At 37.3% G+C, this 23,552-nt stretch overlaps 2 protein-coding genes and 1 long non-coding RNA gene across 3 annotated transcripts; 1 reads left to right on the top strand and 2 right to left on the bottom strand.

Moving 5' to 3' along the window:
* The first annotated feature begins 1,301 nt into the window (after window positions 1-1,301).
* LOC146556658 (uncharacterized) lies at window positions 1,302-5,569 on the top strand. The gene is made up of 2 exons (XR_014888885.1): window positions 1,302-1,578; window positions 4,754-5,569. It is a non-coding gene; the product is annotated as an uncharacterized LOC146556658 (long non-coding RNA).
* On the bottom strand, window positions 1,696-6,861 carry LOC146556657 (uncharacterized). The gene is made up of 5 exons (XM_085248611.1): window positions 6,786-6,861; window positions 6,319-6,636; window positions 6,143-6,233; window positions 4,892-4,961; window positions 1,696-4,788 (listed from the first exon to the last, which is right to left on the bottom strand). The coding sequence occupies exons 1-5, from the start codon at window positions 6,859-6,861 to the stop codon at window positions 4,687-4,689; spliced, it is 657 nt and encodes a 218-aa protein (XP_085104737.1). The 3' UTR covers window positions 1,696-4,686.
* A 2,239-nt stretch (window positions 6,862-9,100) lies between these two features.
* On the bottom strand, window positions 9,101-14,930 carry LOC146556656 (vascular cell adhesion protein 1-like). The gene is made up of 7 exons (XM_085250529.1): window positions 14,927-14,930; window positions 14,191-14,287; window positions 13,781-13,926; window positions 13,325-13,642; window positions 13,152-13,242; window positions 11,754-11,838; window positions 9,101-11,623 (listed from the first exon to the last, which is right to left on the bottom strand). Exons 1-7 carry the CDS (start codon window positions 14,928-14,930, stop codon window positions 11,513-11,515), a joined length of 852 nt encoding a protein of 283 aa, XP_085106655.1. The 3' UTR covers window positions 9,101-11,512.
* Window positions 14,931-23,552: the final 8,622 nt, after the last annotated feature.

Below are 23,552 nucleotides of genomic sequence, written 5' to 3'. Positions count from 1 at the left end.
GATGGTGAGATGAAGCCTCATGATGGACTGAAGCTTTCCACCCAATTGGTCGACTCATGGTTCGAAGCATTGTGATGATTCATTTGCTCTACTGCGCCATCAAGTGGACAACTCAAGTGAAGCGGGCTCTTTGATTATGATGATGTGTAAACCTCTAAACTGAATAAATAAATTGTTTTCTTGGTTATTTATCCCGAATATTGTCTCAGTATGTGTGATACAAAAGAGAAAGTGGAAAGTATCAGGACAGAGTGTTGGTATGACTGTGTAACTGTTAGCCTCAGACAGTCAGTCAATAGTATAATTCAGATCATAGATCAGTACATTCGCATATTTGTATAACTATAAAAAGAAAGCTGACACTTTCGAGACTTTATCTAATGTGTAAGCATCACAGCAGATGCCTTTGTGTCAACATAGCTGAGGCAAAAACAGAAAAACGATTTTATAAAAATATTCAGCAGTAGATCAAAACCAAAAGAAAACCATTAATCAACAAATGAACATTACCTGATGCTGCTGAATTTAAGCAGAGCAAATAGAGGTTTTTTTTAGAGACACACCTTAGCGTTTTGCAATTTTGCATAATGTTAAAAAGTTTAAATTATTTTAGTAGCCTATTGAACGGCAGAAATTAGGTTTTCTTTTCGGAAGTATTTAAATGGGAAAGAACAGCGGCTGACAAACAACGGAGGTCTTATGCGTAACAAACAAGCGAATAATGCAGAAAACAGATTTTTAGACGGGAAACTGTTCTTGAAGTATATTGTGTGTGTGTGTGTGATTCTGATGCGTCAGCGGTCCGCGCCTTGTGTTTACATCTTTGTGCAGAATCGGTGTACCTGCTCTCATTTACTGTTTTAGCTGTTTGGTGGTGGTTGAAATGTAGTAATATTTATATTAAAAATCGATTCAGGATTTTAATGAATCGATATCACGTTATCCAAGCTGGAATCGATTTTAATCTATAATCAAAACCCGCTCCTAGTACCTGTGTAATCATGCTTATGTACATCTGGATAATGACACAAACTAGTGTTTGGTGCTTCACTTTTTAATAAACTAAAAGACAGAAATCAGATTATAGGATGTGTAGTGTTGTTTATTTATATTATGGTGTTTATCATTTGTGATATTTATTACTGTGTGCATACTTTATTAGGAGAGACAAAATTTAAAAAAAACATCTCTTCCTTGCTGGTTCCATCGAAGAAGAAATTCACAAGTAACTATGTAGCACGTACGTAATCCAATTCCACAACACAGTGTGATGGGGAATCAGCTGTTTTTCTGCCCATTTTATTTCGAATCTGGCGCGAACCGGTAAACCAGTCCCTGAATCAGTCACGTGGTACGGACTGCCCGCGAGGCCTCGAACGTCACTGCATACGTAATCAAAGCAAGCCTCGATACGCGCTTCACAAAAACGCCCCCGAGATTACCCGACACACGATTCGACGCTTCGACACACAGGACACATCACTAGGATACAGCCAATATTCCAGCAACGAGTCGCTCAGAGCCCCTGCATTAAGAAGAGCACGAGAGCAACTGCAAATCACCGGTGATTAGCTGCAGGTGCGTATGCCAAGGGCAGGAGCCCCATCTGAGCTCCGCCCAGGCAGACAGGTAAGAGTCAGAGTGAGAGAGAGCAAAACAACAAATACTTGTAGCAACACTGGGAGGCACAGGGGCCATGAAAAATAATGTTTCTTCATATGAAAAGGTGGGGAGTAATAAAGGAGCAGTTTTATTGCTGGTAAAAAAAACCTCTTACTCAAAAAACAAACAAACCTCTGGACAGAGGAACTAAGGACTGAAACACTGGATTAGAAATACTAAACCGGAACAGGAGACACAGCAGGTTGCGGGTACAATGCGACAGAGAGCACAGGAAAACACAGGGCTTATATAGACAGGGGAGTAATCAGGGAATGGGCAACAGGAGGGAGACACAGCTGGGAGAAATTAGACTAACGAGACAGGGGAGAAGCAAAAATGAACACACTGACAACAGACAGGGGCTATCAAAATAAAACAGGAAACCATCACACTAGGATGCAGACACAGAGAGGCAGACAGAATATAACACATGAAACTCAAACTATGCAAAACATGAGACACAAAACCCTAAACCAGAATCACTGAAAATAGATTATTATTATTATTATTATTATTAATAATAATAATAATAATAATAATAATAATCAACAAAGCACCAGGGAAACAAAACGATCCAACATTCAAATAAAGCCTATACACAAGAACTAAAAATACTGGGTCGAAACGAATCAGAACCATGACACAAACACTACAAACAAAAGCAGAGGAAGATACTTTCACTTCATTACTTAAATCACGCTGCTGTTATTGTGTATATATTTATTTATATTTCTTCATACATTCTTATATAGTTCTATATTGTGTATTTTGTTGTACAGTTATTTTATTTTCAACTTTAATTTATATATTTTATCTTATTCTCCCAGTTAAATTTACCCTTCATTCTAATTTGTGTTGTACAGTTATTTCATTTTTAACCTTAATTTATATTTTATTCCTTCCTAGTTAAATTTACCCTTTTTAATTTTTCATATTTATTTCCTATCTTATTCATAGCCTTTTCCTTTTTTGTTTTCTTTAGGTCACGAGCAGTTGTCCAAGCATTTCACTACATATCGTACTGTGTATGACTGTGTACGTGACAAATAAAATTTGAATTTGAATTTGAATTTGAACAATATGTTCTATTTCACCTGCAACCAGTTAGTGCCAATATTTTTTATGTCATGGAAATAACATCACCATCAGATATTACCTGTAGATGTAGAAATTGTCACCAGAGAGCGCTGTTCAGATCTTTATATTCCAAACTGTAGAGCGATTCATCCAGTGTGTCTTTTCTTTTGCACACTTTGTTTCCTGTTCAGTTTTTCTCAGAACTGTTTTCTTGTCAGCTGACAGCTTGAACTGAGCCTCTCAACGTAATGACCACAAAACATCCTCTAAAAAACAGAATGTATTTGGCGCAATGCAGAAAAACACAGAGCTAACTTAAACAGGTATTCCAATTATCACGAACCTCCAATTCTGAACATCCGAAATATTCATCTTAGATACACAAAGGGTTAAGGCCCTTTTTTAAATCACACTTGTTTCAGTTAGTGCTAACCAAAGTATCAATTTAGTTACATATCGTGTCATAACATATAATCAACTGTCACCATCTGCTGGCTTTTTAAAAACATTACATGTGGTTCCACTATGTGTTCTGCATTTATGCATTTAACTTTGTTAAAAAAACAACTTGCTAATCAAATCTTGTTTGGCATTATGCATGTTAATATGCATGTTGGTCAAACTCATTTTAAACTATACTTTTCTAAAAAAGCACAGGCACCACTGCTATCCCTGCTATCCTCAGATCTTACTTTGGTCCAAGAGATTATTGTTTTATTTTTTTATTAATATGGTGCAAGTCAACATCAACAAGTCTCTTCTGAACACAGCTCTGTACTTATATATGCCAATCTCTAGAGATTGTTTTTCCTGCACCAGTCCTCTTAGTGTTCCACATCCTTCCTGTAGCCAGTCTCATCAATGTTTGTGATGCAACCAACAACAGCTGTGTTGTCCGCAAACTTTACAATATGACAGCCTGGTTGAGCAGTCATATGTAAGCAGCGTGAACAGGAGGGGACTTAGCACACAGCCCTGAGGGGAGCCAGTGCTGAGGACTATGGAAGATGAGGAGACATTGTGGATCCTCATAGACATATACATATTCATATACATATTTCATCAACAACAATTAGGCTTTGTTTCTATTCAATAAACCAGCTAAGAAACTAAAAACTAATTTTCACTGATATTCTCCACTGAAAAGATTAAAAGGTTTAAAATCATTTTTCTTAATTCTGAAAACAACCACCTGTTGTTCTCTCAAAGCTCCAAGTGGATTCTGTTCGGTTCATCCATTATTGCCATAACATGGATATTTATTCACTTCACCAGTTGTAGGTTGTATTTTGGTAGCATTTGTGTATGTGCATGTCATTCTGTCTGTAATCACGATAACTTAAAATGTGTTGAATTAATTTGTTAAAACTTGTATTAGTGTAAAGTTGGGTCATGTTAAAAACGCCATTAAATTTTCTCTTACATCCAGCAAGGCCATCAAGTCCACTTAATGTTTTGTTTTTCACAAAGAGACAAAAAGCCCTATAACTTTGATGATTTCTGGTGGTATGCATTGTGAACATATAGAAAGTACCTCTTTCCTGGAAACACTGATCTAAAGGTGAAAGTGATAAAAATGTTTGAGGTATTTTAAACCATGTTCATTGTTGCCATTGTCTGTACTGAAAAATATACTGACATATCATCAAAGATATGTGGGGATTGTAAATATAGTGTATTATTTTATTATGACTTTGTTATGTACCTTTCAGTAACTGTTATAGCCGTTTAAATACATTAATATACAATGTTCCTGCACTGAAAACTTTTTAAAAATGCTCCTTCTGTCTCTGAAACAGCATGTTCATGTCCTTTCTCTAGTCCTTGAATCCAACATTTCTTTGCAACAGTAGCCCTGCTGTCCTCATTCTGGTGGGGTTCCCCTGCAGTTTCAGCTTTCAAGTTGAAAAACGTCCATGTCTCTGTGTAACTGGAAGACTGATCAGCTCAGTAGTGGCCATAGATTAAATTCAGCCTCTCCATATACTGACCACTCTGTTTGTCGTTTTTACAGTGAGCAGTGCCACCCTGTGGTTGAGAGAACGCTGCCTATGAAGACCAAAAAGGTGCAAATAAGAATTGGTGGTGAAACTAGGAAAGAAAATAAGGCAGAGACATGTGAGAGTGTCAAAGATGACAAAGATCTCCTGACCTGGTCTCCTGAATTAGGTGGAAACTGATCCTGGACTGGATCCTGATTCAGTGCCCTCCTCCTCATTTTTCTGCAGAGTAAAAGCAGTGACCAATAATGACCACATTTTAGTTATATCCACCTGTTTCGTGTCCATTATCACAAGTGAGTTGGTTAGTAAATTGTAACAAACTCGAAATCTTATAGTGACCACAGGAAATGCAAAATGTCTATCACTGTGAGAAAACCCAGACAATGAAGGCAGTCACTATTTGTAGCTATATTTTTTTAACATGTTAGATAATGAACTGAATTATATATTGAATTGTATTAAAACATAATTTGGAAACAACACGAACTGAAAATTCATACCAATAGAAAACATGAAAACTGTCCTTGGAAGCCTTCCTTTTTTGTATTGTAACACTTTGTAATACAGCTCACTTTGATATGTACAATACTGTAACTATATACTGTTACACTCTTGTGCTTGCTAACGCGCTGTAACTTACCACAAGTTAAACATAAAACTACCAGGCTATACCTGGTAAATGTTTGTGTTTAGTTACACCTATGATCCAGTTATCCTAGAGTTATGAATTCAGCATTACAATTTTGTTGTCCTTCTTATTGCTGTGTTGTTGTTGGATTGGTTACCTGTGTACCACACCATGATTACAGTACTGAAACATAAAAACTAATACCCAGACTCATGGATTGTTCTTTTTTCTTTGTTCTCCAAAAGCTTTTAAGTATGATGAGCCTCTGCAGACTGGACTCTGAGAAAATAATTAGCTGGGATACTTTTCTAGTTAAAAAAAAGGAACATAGAGGTTGTGGTTGGATAGAAAATGGCCCTTGACTCAACTTTGACTCTAACCACAAACACGTCCTCACTACTGACATTTCCTCTTTTCATCCTCTACTGCATAGAAAAATAAGTCAAGCTAAAGCACTCAGGGCTGATTCACCTCTTTTAATTTAGATTAGATTTGTGGTTTTTGCAGAAATAGTGAACACACAAAAATTCACAACACGCTGCATTTAGATGCTTCAAATCCTCAACATGTACGTAAAATTAACTGCTCGGTCAACTAAAAAATAATCATTGGTAATTTGAGATGAACTAACTCTTTCAATGCAGGCATACACAATAAAATTGTTGTTTAATAATGAAATCCGTCTTACAAGCACTTCTGCAACAGTTCTGCATCAGCATAACAAAGAGCAACATTCGTGCATGCATCATGAAGTTATAAAAGTTGTACTCACCTGTAGAGGAAGACAGCTAGTGTGATACCACACAGAAGGAATCCAATTGCAGGTGGGAGTATGTATAGAAAATATTGTGATGAAATTGATTCTGTATAAAATCAGCAGAGAATTCATTTAAATGGCTTATTTGACCTTTACTAGAAGTGATTCATCTGCCTTTTTTCACTACCCACCTTTGGGACTATCAGACAAAGTTAAATTCCATGTAATGATATTTACACCACGGTTGCCTGCTATGCTACATTTATAAAGTCCTTCATCTTCGGGCTGAGCACTACAAATAATTAGCTTTGTAGGGAGCTCATGATTTATTTTCAGTCTATGCAATGAGAAATTTGAATAGGTGCGATTCAGCTCAATGGAATAATGAAAAACAGATCTGTTGTTGGTCCAGGAGATTTGCGTTGTATTTGTCTTGGATATGTTGCAAGTCAGCGTCACTGAGTCTCCTCTGGACACCATCATAGCTCTGTTTTCGTCTTGAAGCATTACTGAAGTTTAGAGGGAAAAAATATCTTAATATAAAATGTGGATATCTCTAACAGTGTATGAAGTTTAACGGCGACAATAAGTCAATATAAATATATATCGGTATCTAATCTAGAAAAAAAATAATCTTAAACACAAATGTAGTCTTTACCTGCAGAGACATGCCACATCACTAAAAGCTTGATGAAGAGCAGTGCTGCTTGGTTTAGCTTGAACATCATGATCATCAGACAGAGAGAGAAACAGACCTGAACTTCCTGTCAGCTTTATTGGTGTCTGAGGAGGAGCCACAAAAGGGAAGTGGCAAGTTTCTTTATTTCTGAATTCTGAACTAATGTATGTGACTGTGTAAATAATAATTAAATAATATAACATGTCAATGTTAGACAATGACTTTAAAATTAGAAGGTTGATTCAAAGTTTAAAGGTTGATTTAAAAATATATAATCTCACCACTAGGTGTCAGTAGATTGCCGTTTGCAGTCAAATGAACTGTGTGTTGTTTCGTTCGCTACCGACACATCACTAGTCCATTGCACTAGAAAGTACACTAAAAGCAAAGGAAGCTATTTCACTTACCTGTTATGTTCAGTGTGTGTGTGTGTGTGTGTGTGTGTGTGTGTGTGTGTGTGTGTGTGTGTGTGTGTGTGTGTGTACACTGGAATTAACGTGTTACTACTTTTAGGAAGAGAAATCTATTTAATTGTTCTCACACAAATAGCCTACTGATCTATGCCACCTGCAGCCAATTAGTAACAATATTGTTTAAATGACCAAGATAACATTGCTTTCAGATATTACCTGCAAATGTAGAAATTGTCAGCAAAGAGCACTGTTGAGATCTATTTTAGTCCGAACTGTAAAACGATTGATCCAATGTGTCTTTTCTCTGGTACACTTTGTTTTCTGTTCAGCTTTTCACAGAATTCTTTTCTTCACAGCTTTACAGTTTTTTACAGACGCTAGGACACATTTCTCAATACTTAGGTCACTTTTGCAAAACTCTTCACACAATCCTCCTAACTGACCGTCAGCTTGGCAAAGCAGTTCATTTCACATTCAAAATGCACTACAACTACCAAAACACTTCATTCAGGTCTCAAATAACCTCATTCTTCCAGAACACTAGCAAAGGTTGACAGCCGACAAACACACTTTGTCACCCACAAAACAATGACCTAAAAAACACTAACAACATGTAGCATTACACAGTGTTTTCTTGTGTAAAACAAGGACACATCTCTGTTTATAATTTCAATATATGTTACTGGAATGAATCAGACATCATGCAGAATTCGTTAATATTTGTTTATGTATTTTTTATTTTTTTGCACTAAGTAATCCCAAAATACAAGAATTTGTATACACACCATCCACTGATACACATACAATAGTAATGCTAATCTACTCGGTCTCCTCCATTTGGCCACAGGTTCTCATCCACATCACATCTTATGTCATCTAGGGCAATACACCTAGGAAAGAATCTTCTGGCATGCCAGAATTGAAGGAGTTGAAAAATTGAAGGAGTAACACCTGTGTAGATGTTCATCTACAATGAGAATAAGCTGTGGCTGGTTAAACTGCATTTTTAGATTTAAAATATGTTTCAATAAAATATTGTTGTTGAATTTTGCTGTCTTTTCAAGTTTTGCATTGTGTTATTGTTTTGGCCATAAGTTTAACAGTTTTGAAAACAGTATGTAAGTACATGCAAAATGTCCTGTCCGTACAAAGATTTTTGGCAGTTGTTGTGTCTGAGTGAGAAGATAATTCATGAAATTTGAGAGATGTAGTCATTGAATGCATTTTGTGCCAAAACAATGATAACTGGTCCTCAGTTTAGCCCACATAGACTTCTGTTGTGCTCACTGTGTGAGGAGCTTTGCAAACGTGACCTAAGTATTGAGAAATGTGTCCTAGCGTCTGTAAAAAACTGTAACTGAGCCTCTCAAAGTGATGACCACAAACCCCCCCCCCCCCCACTTTGTTTTTAAAAGACTTCCTGCCACAATGGGCTCTAAATGGGTTCTATAGAAAAATGGGCCAACACAAAGCATAAATGACTGATTCATCCTTTGAAAAATAGCATTTATTTAGGGTGCTCACAGTAATGCAGAATAAATAAACTATTGTTTATCTTTTATTTAAGCGCAAGGTTTTTTGCTTTACCACTAACCACGTTGTATTTGTTAGCACTTTAAAAAAAAGTGTATGTATACAATATTCTTTTCCCACTTTATTTCAAAGTGCTAGTTTCCCATATTTACGGTTCACCTCACAGAGCTAAATTAAATAAGTATACCAAAACAGGAGATGGAGGTGTTTGAGAGTTTGCTTTTAATGTAACGCGCGGCGACACTAAAGCGGTCGCGCCAGAATGTCACGCTAAAAAGAAAGATTCTTTAAAATACAAGGGGGAGCAAGCGAGTCAGATACCACGGGCACAGAGAGGAAGCAGGTCTGATCAGAAACAGTTTATTACTAGGCCAGGGAGCACAAATAAAAACACCCTTAAAATGTACGTAATAAATTGTTGCAGCTTGCGTTCTGCACCCGAATCCATCATGCGACCACCGCCACAGCTCCCCTTGCGTCGGTGTCCTGTAAAATAGCAAATAGGGGCCAGAACAATGGTCCCAGAAGCGGCCCTGGCTCATGGCCATGGCGACCCTCTCCCAATCCAGCTGCACCCAGTAAACAACAGTAGAGACCCTACACAAATGCAGGTAAACCTCTGCCCTGCTGCCAATCACACGCGTTGTCTCTTACTGTTGCCGTTCCATGAGGTCGGGACTGAGCCGCCGCGTCACGCTGACCGGCTCACATTAACCTTCCAGTCTGGGGCCTCTCTCCTTCAGTGCTCAGCTAACCTGTTTTTAAAAGGTCTTTACACAGCTGATAGGCCACCTCCGGACACACCCCTGCCTCAGCAGGTGGTCCCTATCAGCTAATTTGTCCCATGTGCCGCCAGTCCACAGTGGATAAAAACCATGTCACATAAAACACTAAAAACCATGCAATAGAAACAGAATAAAACCATGCAAATAAAACAACACTCATAAATAACCACTAAAAATCAGAATAAAAACAATATACAAGATAAATACAAATTTCCACTGTGTGACATTAACACTGTCACAAAATATTTTCTAAATATATTATACATAAAATGCTTCTAAGTTTGTTTGAACTCAGTCATCACATTTGATGTTATCAGCCAATAATCATGAACCTTTAATTCTCTAAATGTAAATCCCAAGTATTCATCTTATTTTATTCAACCTTTATTTAACCAGGAAGATCCCATTGAGATTAAAAACCTCTTTTTCAAGGGAAACCTGGCCAAGATAGGCAGCAGCAAGTATCTCACGGTTATAGAAATTACACAATTAAACACAGACAACAACAACACACTCAAGCAAAAATAAAAAAATAAAAAAATAATAAAATAAAATTTGATAAAATTACAATTATTATATAATTTACAGTGACAAGCAATCCAATTGAAACAGTTTCATGTTATGGAATTGCCTCAAGGATTCTTAGTTTAGTTTTAAAAGCACTTAATGAAATTAATTCTTTCATTTTCCAGTCGCTCTGCAACTCATTCCAAAGCCAAGGATGCTAAATAGACAAAAGCTCTTTTGCTAAGTTCAGTTCGGGCAAATGGAAAAGAATGCAACAAGTAACATTGCAGACGAAGAGAATAACGACCAGCATGTTTCATTGCAAGCAGGAAACATGTATAGGAAGCCAAAAATCCAAGTATTGCCTTATATATAAAACTGTGTAGGTGAGAGTTCCTCCAACAGCAGGCCATCCTACCTGAACAGTATAACTCACATTAGTGAGTCTGAAACTTACGATTAGTGATGAACCTTAGAGAAGCATGAGAGACAGTATCAACCATTCGAAGACATTGAGCAGAAACATTCAAATAGAGAATATCTCCATAATCCAGCACAGGTAAAAATGTTGCAACAACAAGCCACTTCTTTGTATAAAAAGAAAAAGATAGCTTATTTTGAAAATAAAAACTCCGTTTTAACTTCAGACACACAAAAGCTTAAGGCCATCTTTTAAATCATGCTTATCAACATATCAATTTAGTGACATATTGTGTCATAACAGATCCAATTCAGTTTTTTGAGCTGGAACCTGAAGACAGACATTCACACTCCCATTCACACCTATGTGCAATTTAGAATCACCAATTAACCTAATATCACTAACAGCAAGCCTTTGAACTGTAGGAGGAAGTCAGAGTATCTGGAGACAACATTCAAACTCCACATAGAAAGATCACGGCCAGGTGGTGTATTCAAACTCATGACCTTCTTGCTCTGAGACAACAGTGTCAGATAAATAACCAAAAATGTCAAATGTTCAGATATTATTTGCAGATACAGAAAGTGTTAGTTGTAGCAGCACAAATGTCAGTCCAGATCTCTTTGAAAATCACCAGCAAGTTACCTGGAGATCTTTACACAACAGTCATAATTAATGACTGAATGACTTTAGTTTTATGCTTGTTATATACTTACTTATACTACTTGGAAATTGTATATATATGTATATATATCCATTTTCAGCTTTATGAAAATAATCAGGTAATAATAATAATAATAATCAAGAGCCAAAGCCTAACTTAATACCTTTATAACAAAAAATAATAAATTTGAAACAGAAGAAACTAGCAAAATGTAACAAAACAGTCAAAATTAACAATGAAAATCAAATGTTTTTACATAAAATTATACACACAAAAAGGGGGAAAAAGAAGTCTATATGAGGTTTCAAAGAAATGTGTAATGTTTTCAAACTCAATGTGACCTTTCTCCTGAGCTCTCCTTCCACTTGTTTCCTTTTCAGCTTTTATCTGGACTTTCTTCTTGTCAGCACACTAAAAGCCACAGATTGAACTGAGTCTCTCAAAGTGATTCCTGTCCTGTACACTGCAAAACTTTGAGGTTGTGGAGGGACCACCTATGGATTGAAATTGTACGTAAACTTAATCTTTAAAAAGAAAAATAGCAAGCATGAAGGTAGGTAAGAGAAGATATGAGTTGAAACACTTGAGAAATGAAAATCTGAGTAATAATAAAGTTCCTCTAACCTTTCCTTCCAGCTGAACATGATACTGTACAAAACTCAAGATCTCGATCTCATGAAGGTCGTGGTTCGGGGTCCTGGAGCAGAATCTAATGAAAAATAAGTCAGAACTTTATATATGACTTATATGTTTTTTTGTTTGTTTAGGGGCTTTTTTAGAGATTTGTTTTCTCATGTATTCAGCATTCCGGGTGTCTTTTTGAACTTTGAATTTCCTGTGTACCAAGCCTTGATTTACAGCTGTGAATATCATCAATTTGGGGAGTGCATCTCAGTAGTTTTGTATGTTCCAGTAAAATCTTTTCCCCAAACCGAGACACCATATAAGCTCTGGTACCAAGACTCAGTGCTTCTTCTGTGTTTTTAACCTTTCATGCATGAATTATGACAACCTCGAGGCATGAAAAAAAGAAAAAAAGTTCATTTTTTTCAACATGTCCTATTCAAAGAGTTTTTTACATGTCCACTTTGGTGGACAACATACATTTTGAGTTGTGAATTTGACAAATGAATAAATAATATACATAAAAATAAAAATATTTTAAAATACATTTTAAATATATTTTATAACAATATATATAAAAAATATAACCCTGCCACCCACTGGAAGAACTAAAGGTACTGTTCTAGTTTCAGAGTGGAAACATGAACGTTGAATGTGTACCACAAAGAAAATGTCCCCAGAGTCAGTGAATAACTCTGAGCACTTTAACCACTTTTACCACTTCTTCACGACTTTCATTTCCTTTTCTCTCTCTCAATGTATACAAAAAGGGCCAACAAAAAGCACAGAGGGTGATTCAAATCTTTAAATTTAGAAGTTTACAGTTCTTACAGAAATAAAAAAAAATGTAAACTTAAGTTCAGCTCAAACTTGATAATTCTGGTGTTCTTCAAGCCTTGAATAAATTTGAAGGAAAAAATAATAAAGTATCTCAATATGAAATGATAAGTTGGTGAGTAATAAAAGAAACTACATACATCCAGACACATTTATTCTGTGTTTTATTTTTTATTGAACACACTCGCTGTCGATGGATGCAGTTTTGGTATTTTGCTCCATCACAGTTTGCCATGTTTACTGGCAGAGCTGGAAGCGATGAGAGATTTTTCAGCTGCGTTCTTCTTCTGGTATGAACATCCAGCCTGTGGCTCCTAATATAGTGATATTATTATTTAGTCTTTTTCTTATTTGGTGCAGCCTCCAAACGTTTCAAAACCTGGTCATAAAAATAAACTAAACTGCATGGTCAATGTGATTTTTTTTTAAAAATTCGGGCAGACACAATAAAAAATGGTCTTTGAGCTTCATGGTTGAATCAGTCTTACAAATACTGACAACGATTCTACAGCCAAACAGAAAAGAGCTACGTTCATGCATTCATCATGAAGATTTTCTTACCTGCAGAGGAAGACAGCTAGTGTGATGCCACATAAAAATAATCCAACTGCCGGTGGGAGAATGTGTAGAAGATACTTTGATGAAGTGGATTCTGTATAAAACAAAAAAACCCAGCAGTGAATTCAATTAAATTGGTTATTGAAGTGATTGACAGAGTTTTTTGTCCTACCTACCTTTTAGGTTCTCAGACACAGTTAAGTTCCATGTAATGCTGTATATGCCACTTCTGTCTGTTATCTTACACGTATAAAGTCCTTCATCTTCAGGTTGAGCACTAAAAATAATGAGCTTTGTGGGGAACTCGTGATTTATTTTTTGTATGTGAAATGAGAAATTTGAATGTGTGCGATTCAGCACAATGGAATAGTGAAAAACAGATCTTTTGCTGGTCCAGGTGATTAGTGTTGCATTTTTCTCAGATATGTTGCAAGTCAGCATCACTGAGTCTCCTCTGAACGCCAGCAAAGCTCTGTGGTCATCTTTAAGAATCTCTAAAGTTAAAGGAAAATAATACATTTAAAATTATACTTGGATGAAGTGGAATCTGCATTAAATCAGAAGTTAATTAATTTAAATTTCTTGGTTGACCTTTACTAAAAGTGATTCATCTGCCTTTTTTTGCTACCTACCTTTGGGGTTCTCAGACACAGTTAAATTCCATGTAATGCTGTTTATGCCACGTCTGTCTGTTATGCTACATGTATAAATTCCTTCATCTTCAGGTTGAGCACTAAAGATAATTAGCTCTGTAGGGAACCCATGGTTTATTTTCAGTCTATAAAATGAGAAATTTGAAAAGTTGCGATTCAGCTCAATGGAATATTGAAAAACAGATCTTTTGCTGGTCCAGGTGATTAGTGTTGCATTTTTCTCAGATACGTTGCAAGTCAGCATCACTGAATCTCCTGTGGACACTAGCAAAGCTCTGTGGTCATCTTTAGCAATTTCTAAAGTTTAAAGGAGACAATCAGTCAATGTAAAATTATATCTGCATTTAATCTACTTAACAGAAAAAAACCCACACAAATGTGCTCTTTACCTGCAAAGACATGCCACATCACTAACAGCTGAATGAAGAGTAGTACCACTCGTTTTAGCTGGAATATCATGACTGCAAGACAGAGAGGGAAACAGACCTGAACTTTACTGTCAGCTTTATTTGTATCTGAGGAAGAGCTGTAAAAAAAAAAAGAGGAAGTGGTTTGTTGCAGTTGAAACTCAACACAAATGTATGTGAATGATGTTTTTTGAGAAAATATTTTGAAAGTAATATATACAATATTTCAGGTTCACAACAAATTGTCATTGTTCAAACATGGAAAGTGAAGTGGGAATATAATTATATGACAAATAACTGTCTCCTATACTTTAATCACTCATGTGACTCACTTGTGTAGAGAGGCAACTTTGAACTGCAACACTATATCACCACCTCTGAAAATGACACCTAAACACTGTGGTGTGCTTTATATTGTAAAGTTGGACTGATTGGTTCACTGCAGTAAAGACTGTGTACTTCACACAGTTGTGAAATTTCAGAAAGTTTGATTTTTGAAAGCAAAATGAAAGGACCCAAGGTTTCCCAAAGTTAGATATCATATCAATCACCTCTACCTTACTACAGACATTTCTTCTTTTCAGTGTCTTCTTTGGCTGATTCATTCTTTTAAAAATACAAATAGTTTGGGGTGCTCACTAAATTAATATATTTATTTTATAATTGGAGAATTTCTCGAGTTTGAATATTTTATAAATAAAACGAAAGTTCAATTTACCCATTTTATCTGCAGTTCATCATACATATTATTTATTAGTATTTTTTATTTTATTTTACTTGTATTTTTTAACACTGTACCTCAAACTCTTGTTAGTTTCTTATATTTACAAGCACCCCCAAAATTTGCAGACTTGCACAGAGATGGTAAAACTCTGATGACTGATAATGGAGACGAGGACAGGGAGGAACAGGGGTTTAAATGCACCAAGGAGACAGTCAGAGAGAATTCGGGACAACTGGAGACATTTAAGGATGCAGGGACTGACAGAGACAGGGAAGAAGTCTCATCGTGACGAGTAAAGTTTCTCTTGCCTGGCTGGGCAGTTCTCTGGGTGCTCAGCACCCTCAAAGCTCTGATCCTAGAATCGCCCCCGCCTGCCACGGGGTTATAGTGAGCTGCCTGGAAAGCCATTTCCCGGCGGCTTTGCAGCACCAACAACTGGGGTGTGTCTCCTCCATGCGAGTGTCAGGCAGGGGTGGATCTAGAAGGGTGGTGTTGTAACTTTATGCAGCGTTGTACCAACTGCTGGTTTAACGTGGGTTGCGGTCAAAGTCAACTTTAGATCAAGCACAGAGGACTGAGACGAGGCTATGGTGGAGGTCGGGTCTCTTTTACTCAGCTCGCTTTTCAATCACATACAATACCACAGTACCACCTACTGGTGGGAGGTAGTAATAGCTGCTGCTTATTACAATATACCACAGGTGGCATGTGGTGGCAAGTGCCACCCTAAAATGATCTCTTGCCAACCAAGTGCCACCCCAGTTTTGCATATGACAGTGTTGATTTTTAAAATAAAATAGCATGAACATTTTGAGCGTAGTTACAGTTAACAGTGTATAGAAATGCTAAAACTGAATTTATTGCATAGTGTTACCCCCCTCCACAATTAACAAATGGTTCAGCCCATAGCGACCAGCTCTTTTCTTGTTTTCAGTAGCAACCAATGCTTATGATTGTGCCAGAGCACATTTTGAACAACACCATGGGGATTTCAGATTTCACACAGGTGGTTGGTTGTTACACTCTGGAAATGGAATGAAGGTGAGTGTTATTAACCCTCTGGGGTCCACAGACACGCTGCACCTCCAAATCACTGATTTAAGCATCAAGGTGCAACAAGGTGCAGCCACGCTGAGTCTCTATTTCAACCCGTGTTGAAAATTCGGACTGTAAAGTATACACCGGTTTTTACAATTTAATTACACCACATTTACTCAGGGCCTTCTGAAGGCCCTGAGTAAATGTGGTTATCCCAGCTGGACTTTTGTCAAAGCTGGGAAGGCACCTAAAGAAAGCTCCAGCCGATCCAGGAGAGAAGGACAATCGCTGCCCAAGCGAAAACCTGTAGTGATCTCGTATGTGTCAGGAGTATTGGAGCAGTTGAGACACATTTTTTCTAAACACCGGGTCTCTGTGGCTTTTAAACCCCAAAACACGCTGCGCCAAAAATTGGTCCACCCCAAGGATCGGGTCCCCGACACAAACAGAGTAACATAGTGTAAGCTGTTAAGTGCCAGGAGGATTGCCAGGATTTATACATTGGGGAAACCAAACAACCTCTAGCGAAGTGGATGGCACAACACAGAAGAGCTACCTCATCAGGCCAGGACTCTGCAGTCTATTTACACCTACAGGCCAGTGAACACTATTTCAATGATGAGGATGTACACATCCTGGACAGGGAGGAACGCTGGTTTGAGCGCGGAGTCGAGGAGGCCATTTACGTGAAAAGGGAAAGACCATCTCTGAATCGAGGAGGGGGCCTAAGGGTACATCTTTCGCCATCTTACAATGCTGTGATTGCAGCCATTCCCCAACTCTCTGTGAATGGTACTCATGGCCATTGGTCAGTGGTCTTTGATCAGTGGGTTTTGGTCAGTGGTTGTTGATCAATGGTCATGAGAATTTGCATAATTAAGATTAAGGAACTGACCTCCCAGCCCATTGTTCCTTCAGTGGGCTGGTTTCAGTCATTATGCAGATGCACTGTTTACAAGATTGGGGAAACCTGCAGTTAGCTGAGACTGAAGAAGTCACTTGGATGAGTGACGAAACGTTTCTCCCACAAAACGCTACGACCAGATGAACAGAATTAATTTTTGGAGAATATAATATATCAGTCTTAGAAAGTCACTTTAAAATTGGGAGGTTGATTTAAGGTACAGTGTGTATCTGTAATCTCACCACTAGATGTCAGAAGATTGCAGATTGAAGTCAAATTAATTCTGTGTTCTTACTCCTCTCATTTCAAGTGCAACTGGAGGGGTAGTGTGAATGCTGTAGCACAAATACTCGACCACTGTTCATCTGCAGTGATTCTACCAGAAGGAAATAAAAAATCCAAATCCAAAAGATTATTGTTTTATCTTTTTTTTTATTGGATATGCTGCAAGTCAACATCATCAAGTGTCTTCTTGACAATGACACAAGTCTGTACTCGTCTATAAAAATATCTAAGATCTAAAGAAAAATAAATAAATATAAAAATCCAAAATGTCAAAAAAAAAAAAACTAAACTCCAAAAATGTACATTAACATAAAAAACTTTTGTTCATTTTCTATTTATTACTGAATATTTAAAGAAACCTTACTAAGCAAACATGTACTACATCCACATTAATGAACTATATAAAATACAAATAATTATACTCAAGATTATTACAAGTATATTAAAAAGCAAAAGTCTGCACTTTGCACTTTATTTTTTCTGCAGTGAAACTTCTTTAAAAATGCTTAAAAACAACAAAGCAAACAAAATAAATAAATAAAATTACAACAGTGTTGTACAACACTCAGAGAGTGACCTGCCTTGGTGGAGTTCTGAATTTCCTGAGGGCTTATTGTAGGAAAATGGTTTAGGGAGCTTGAAGTCCTGTATAAATAAATATACTTGACACCCTAAAGACATCCACTATGCCCATTCCCTGCTCACATTTTAATACTTAGACTACTGAAACCGGATTCACAGTTTCGAATACTCCTCATTTATCTGACACTGCGCTTTGGTGCAGACCTGCTGTTTATTTAGTTTAGTTCTCTTCATCTTCCTTTGATGCAAACTTTCTCCTAACTGGGTGCTCCTTGTGAACACGCAGATTGGATGGGAGTGGTTGGAACTGCTCTATTTGTGGCCAGAGATGTGTTTCTGAGTTGAAGAGGATATTGTAGCCCTGTTGTCCTCCTGCTTCCCTGAAAAACATCCAAGTCTTTGTGTAACTTGAAGGCTTTTCAGTTCAGAAGTGACCACAGATTAAATCCAGCCTCTCAATATACTGACTGCTCTGCTTGGTATTTTTACAGTGAGCACCGCTGCCTATGAAGACAAAAGGCTAAAAGAAAATTTAGTGCTGACTCTGAGATAGAAAATAAGGTAGAAACATTTGAGAGTATTAAAGATGATGACGATCTTCTGATCTCTTCTCTTGACTTAGGGAGAAACTGATCCTGATTCAGTGTCCTTATCATTATTTTTCTGCAGAGTAAAGCAATAATGACTCTGACACTCACTAGTCTCCTTCATTCTGCTTAGTGCACAATCCCAGGATATGGTGAAACCCTCCATGCATGGTATGGATGGACTTGTAACCAAGTCATTGTTTTGCAAGTCTCAAGTAAGTCTCAAGTCTTTATCCTCAAGTCTCAAGTCAAGTCTCAAGTAATGTCAGGCAAGTCAGAGTCGAGTCTCAAGTCACTGGTGTAAAAGTCCGAGTAAAGTCACAAGTCTGAAATTTTGAATTTCAAGTCTTTTTGAGTCTTTAAAAAAAAAAAAACGAAAAAAGCATGTTGCAGTTATGCTAAATGTAAATATTAGACCATGTAATTTTTAAATCTGTGTTTTTCTCAACACATGACAAAATAGTGAACTTAGAAAATATACACAAATTGTGAAATTGCACCTCTTTAAAATGCAGCTCAATTAAACTTAGCTCCAAGAATAGTTTTCACCGACAGTTCTGAGATAAGCTGCATGTTATTCTTGGATGCGGTTGTAGGACCGGCTTTAAAATCGCATGACAAAAATATCATACATATTAAAAAAAACTGCATCACCAACGTAGCCTGGACAATATTTGCTAGTTAGATGAAGTCAGCTATCTCATTGTAGCATATTTATATGCATATTTATAATCATACGGTTCTTGGAGTGAGTGCATACACTCGTGAAGTTTAGTAACTTCAGGTCACTGCAACAAGTCCAGGTACAGTTTACCGACGGATGGGTACAGGACCTTGAAATGCACCGTGTAGAACGAAAGACCATCGTACGTATCATAAGTTTACCAGTCTCACAAATTGTCGTCATAAATACACATTCGTTAACCGTTTATTAATAGGACCTTTGAGCTCAACGGTAATTAATTAGTAGTGGAAATAATTTCTGGTAGCATCACAGAAATGTAGCAGTGACAATAATACTGTATGCTGTAATCGTACTGGGCAATTAGTGATACAAAAAACCTGTTTTATCCTGTGAATAAAAGTATATGTTTTTGTCAATGTACCATAATAACAGAAGCGAAACGCAGTATTGTGTCAGGACAATTCACTATTTATGCACAATAAACACAATAAATAAAGGAGCATAGCGCGACAATTTCTGTTCAGCGCCAGACTTGCTTGTAACCTATATCACCAGTTATGTTATGAAAATGACGTATTAACTACTAAAAAACACTGACCTTCGTGTAAATGCTTGGAGCAGACTAACCTGTGAGCTGGAGGGTTCTGGGACGTTATATTTGGTCTTTGAATGGCTGCAATCCAGTCCATCCATCACCTCTTTGTTACTTCGGAAACATGGCTCGAACAATTTCTCTTCAACGACATAATCCGATAACAACCGATCTCTTTACCCGTCGGCTTCCCGTGGCTGTCATGCGACCGGCTATTGCAGTTAATAATACAACGGCTTCTTGCCATTTTTGTGTTTCTTTTTATCGCTGTGTGACTGATTTCAATTGAAAGCCTGCGTGCGCTAGTACCTCTTGCCACGAGTTCCCAGAATCCTTTGCGGTTTTACCCCTGAATGACGTCACATTTTCAATCTCTTATATTTGGGGTGAAATATCAAGTCTTTTCAAGTAAACCGGTTCAAGTCCAATTCAAGTCCCAGGTCATTGGTGTAAAAGTCCAAGTCAAGTCACAAGTCTTAGAACATTTTTTCAAGTCAAGTCTAAAGTCATAAAATTAATGACTCGAGTCTGACTCGAGTCCAAGTCATGTGACTCGAGTCCACACCTCTGCTTGTAACTGTCCTTGATGTCTACATTGTTGCCTTCTGCTAGTGCAGTTCGCTCAGTTCTGCTTTCCCTCTTCTTGTTACCATCTCACTACACTTCTCCAGTCAGTATGACATCACAGTGTCATTGCTGTATATCCTAGTGATATGGATCAGTGAGTCTATGTCTCGTTCACTCTTGGCATACAGTTTAATGTCATCCATGTAGGTGTGGTGGCTGATGATTGCTTGATTGTGTAGTTGATATCCCTAGCCAGTCTTGTTGATGATCTGGCTAAGGGGATTCAGACCTTCCACACTTGACCACGCACTTGGCTTCAAGTTGGCCTCTAGCATTGTTCACCACATCCCCATTGAATTCCCGATGAAGGATCTTAGGGTCCTGTTGGTCTTGTATAGTTCTAGACATTCCAGAATCCGTGTGAGTCATAGGCTTTCTTATAGTGAATCAATAGGTTGACAGTACATAGGTTCGTGAACCTGGTCTTATAGTCTTAGATAAAGCAAAAAACTTCTGTCAAACTAAGTGCTCTCAAAGTTGTTAAAGCAAAGATCATTGAGATATAAAAGCTCCCTGGATGGTGATGGATGGTTGGAACTGCTGCGCTCACAGGCAGAGTCATTTGTCTGAGCTGAAGAGGCTGTTGTAGCCCGGATGTCCTCCCTCTGATGGCGTTCCCTTTTAGTTTCTGCTCTGACACTGTTCATGTCTGTCAGTAACTGGAAGGTTTTTCAGTTCAGAAGTGATCATAGATTGAATTCAGTCTCTCCATATACTGACTCCTCTGCCTGTTGTTTTCACAATTAGTGCTGCCACCCTGTGGCTGAGGGAGAGATGTCTATAAAGACAAAGTAAAAATAAAAATCAGTGTAGACTGTACTAAGGCAGAGACATGTGACAGTGCTAAAGGTGGCAACAATCTTCTGACCTCTTCTCCTGACTGAGGAAGAATCTGATCCTGGACGGCATCCTGATTTAGTTTCATCACATTTTTTCTGCAAATTAAAAGAAGACTGATAATGAAATCTTAGTACTCGCCAGGTGATTCAGAAATAAGACAGGATAGTCTTGATGCATGCTCAATCATCCAGGTAAGTAAATCCCAAAAGTTGATTCTGCTCATCTGGATGTAGCATTTTCAGTGGGAGAAACATTTTTTCACTCATCCAAGTGACTTCTTCAGTCTTAGCTGACTGCAGGTTTTCCCAGCCTTATTAACAGTACATTTGTGCAGTTTATGGCATTCGTGCAGTTTATGGCATTCGGCATTTGTGCATTCTCAACATATTTTGAGAAAAAAATCTATTTATTTTCCTTCAGTTATGTGAGTGATACTTTTCGCTTTAAAAAAAAATCTATTTTCATATTTCATGAAATGAAAATGCACTATACTATTGTGTAAAGTGCTAATTAGAGTAGCACTAAATATCAAAGCTTAACACTTTAACACTAAACAAAATATATATTAGCACAGACGGGAAAGTAAATGTTGTTTTAGATTTTAAAGTACCTGAGGCTTTTTTCTGATTCAACTGAAAAATGTTTGTAACATTCAGTTTTCTGTTACAGTATTTAAATACTTTGCAGTATTTAAATACTGAAGTCTGATAGACATTACTTGGACACAACACTGAAACAGCCTGATCAGTAGTGTTCACCAAAACACCTGTGACCAGAGCACTTGAGCTTGTTCTGGCACCTCAGTCCTCGATCTGATAAAGATCTGGGCAATTTTGAAGCTAGATGAATATCTGAACATATTTTTTTGAGTTTTTTTCTTTAAATTGAGTTATTTGAAGATTTTCTTCAGAGCTACCGGTGACTTATTACCGAGTTTATTGTTTGACCTTTAGCTCCCTGAGTCCACATGTCAAATTGTCCTTGAGCAAAGGACTGAACCTAAATTGCCGTGTATGTATCGATCAGCAGTCAGTATATTACTGTAGATTTTCAATCATTGTTTTGCATTTTATTTTATTTTTTTCTGGTCCTCTTTTATTTTGTAGTCATCACTGGCTCTCAACTTTGATATTTCACTTCCTGTATTGCTGTGGTCCCGCCTATGTGATTTTCTACCACAATGCGCTTTATACCTGCCTCTGTCTCTCCCCTCCTCTGTATATAAAATACTATAGTATTATAGTTATCCTTGTCCTCTCTCAGATGGACTTTAGTGGTGAGTTGTGTACCAAACCTTGATTTAAAAAGAAAGATAAAGATTGCATTGTTGTCGCTATACATGGGTATTATACAGTGAAATCAGACCAGAGCTTACATTTCAGCAAACTAGCACACATAGATTAATTTGTGCTTTCACTCATCCATTAATTCTATAAAAATTCCAAATTCATCCATTCATTGTGAAGTTATGTGTAGCTTTTACTCACCTATAGAGGAAGACAGCTAGTGTGAGTCACAGTGACTCTTTAAATGCTATCAAACATAATAAAAAATGGTGTTTGAGATTTATGGACAAATCAGTCTTACAAGTGCTGACACCGATTCTACAGCCAAACAGAAAGAAGCAACATTCATGCATTCATCATGAAGATAAAAAGGTTTTACTCACCTATAGAGGAAGACAGCTAGTGTGATGCAACACAGAAGGAATCCAATTGCAGGTGGGAGTATGTATAGAAAATATTTTGATGCAATGGATTCTGTATCAAATCAGCAGTGAATTAATATAAATTGCTTGTTTGACCTTTACTAGAAGTGATTATTCCTGTTTGTTGTTCTACCTACCTTTGAGGTTCTCAGACACAGTTAAATTCCATGTAATGCTGTTTACGCCACTTCTGTCTGTTATCTTACACGTATAAAGTCCTTCATCTTCAGGCTGAGCACTAAAAATAATTAGCTTTGTAGGAAACTCATGGTTTATTTTCAGTCTATTAAAGTTTGAATGTGTGCGATTCAGCACAATGGAATAGTGAAAAACAGATCTTTTGTTAGTCCAGGTGATAAGTGTTGCATTTTTCTCAGATATGTTGCAAGTCAGTGTCACTGAGTCTCCTGTGGACGCCAACATAGGTCTGTGGTCGTCTTTAAGCAACATGTAAGATTGAAAGAAATAATAAATATATTTCAGTAGAAAATCTGGATAGTTCTGTGGTTTCCTCCAAAAATGTCTAAAGCTTAATGGAGATATTCATTCAATATAAAATTATATCTGCATTTAATCTAGAAAAAAAGGAATCTTAAACACAAATGTGCTCTTTACCTGCAAAGACATGCCACATCACTAACAGCTGAATGAAGAGCAGTGCTGCTTGGTTTAGCCTGATCATCATGATCAACAGAGAGAGGAAGAAACAGACCTGAACTTCACCGTCAGCTTTATGTGTATCTGAGGAGGAGCCACAAAAAGAAAGTGGTTA

This window comes from Mchenga conophoros, linkage group LG16 (assembly GCF_057382185.1).
Source record: "Mchenga conophoros isolate Kocher_MC1m ecotype Shallow Benthic linkage group LG16, M_conophoros_male_GT1.1, whole genome shotgun sequence".
Lineage (NCBI taxonomy): Eukaryota > Metazoa > Chordata > Actinopteri > Cichliformes > Cichlidae > Mchenga > Mchenga conophoros.
Note: the sequence above shows the minus strand (reverse complement) of the source record. Positions and strands in the feature narration are given on the sequence as shown.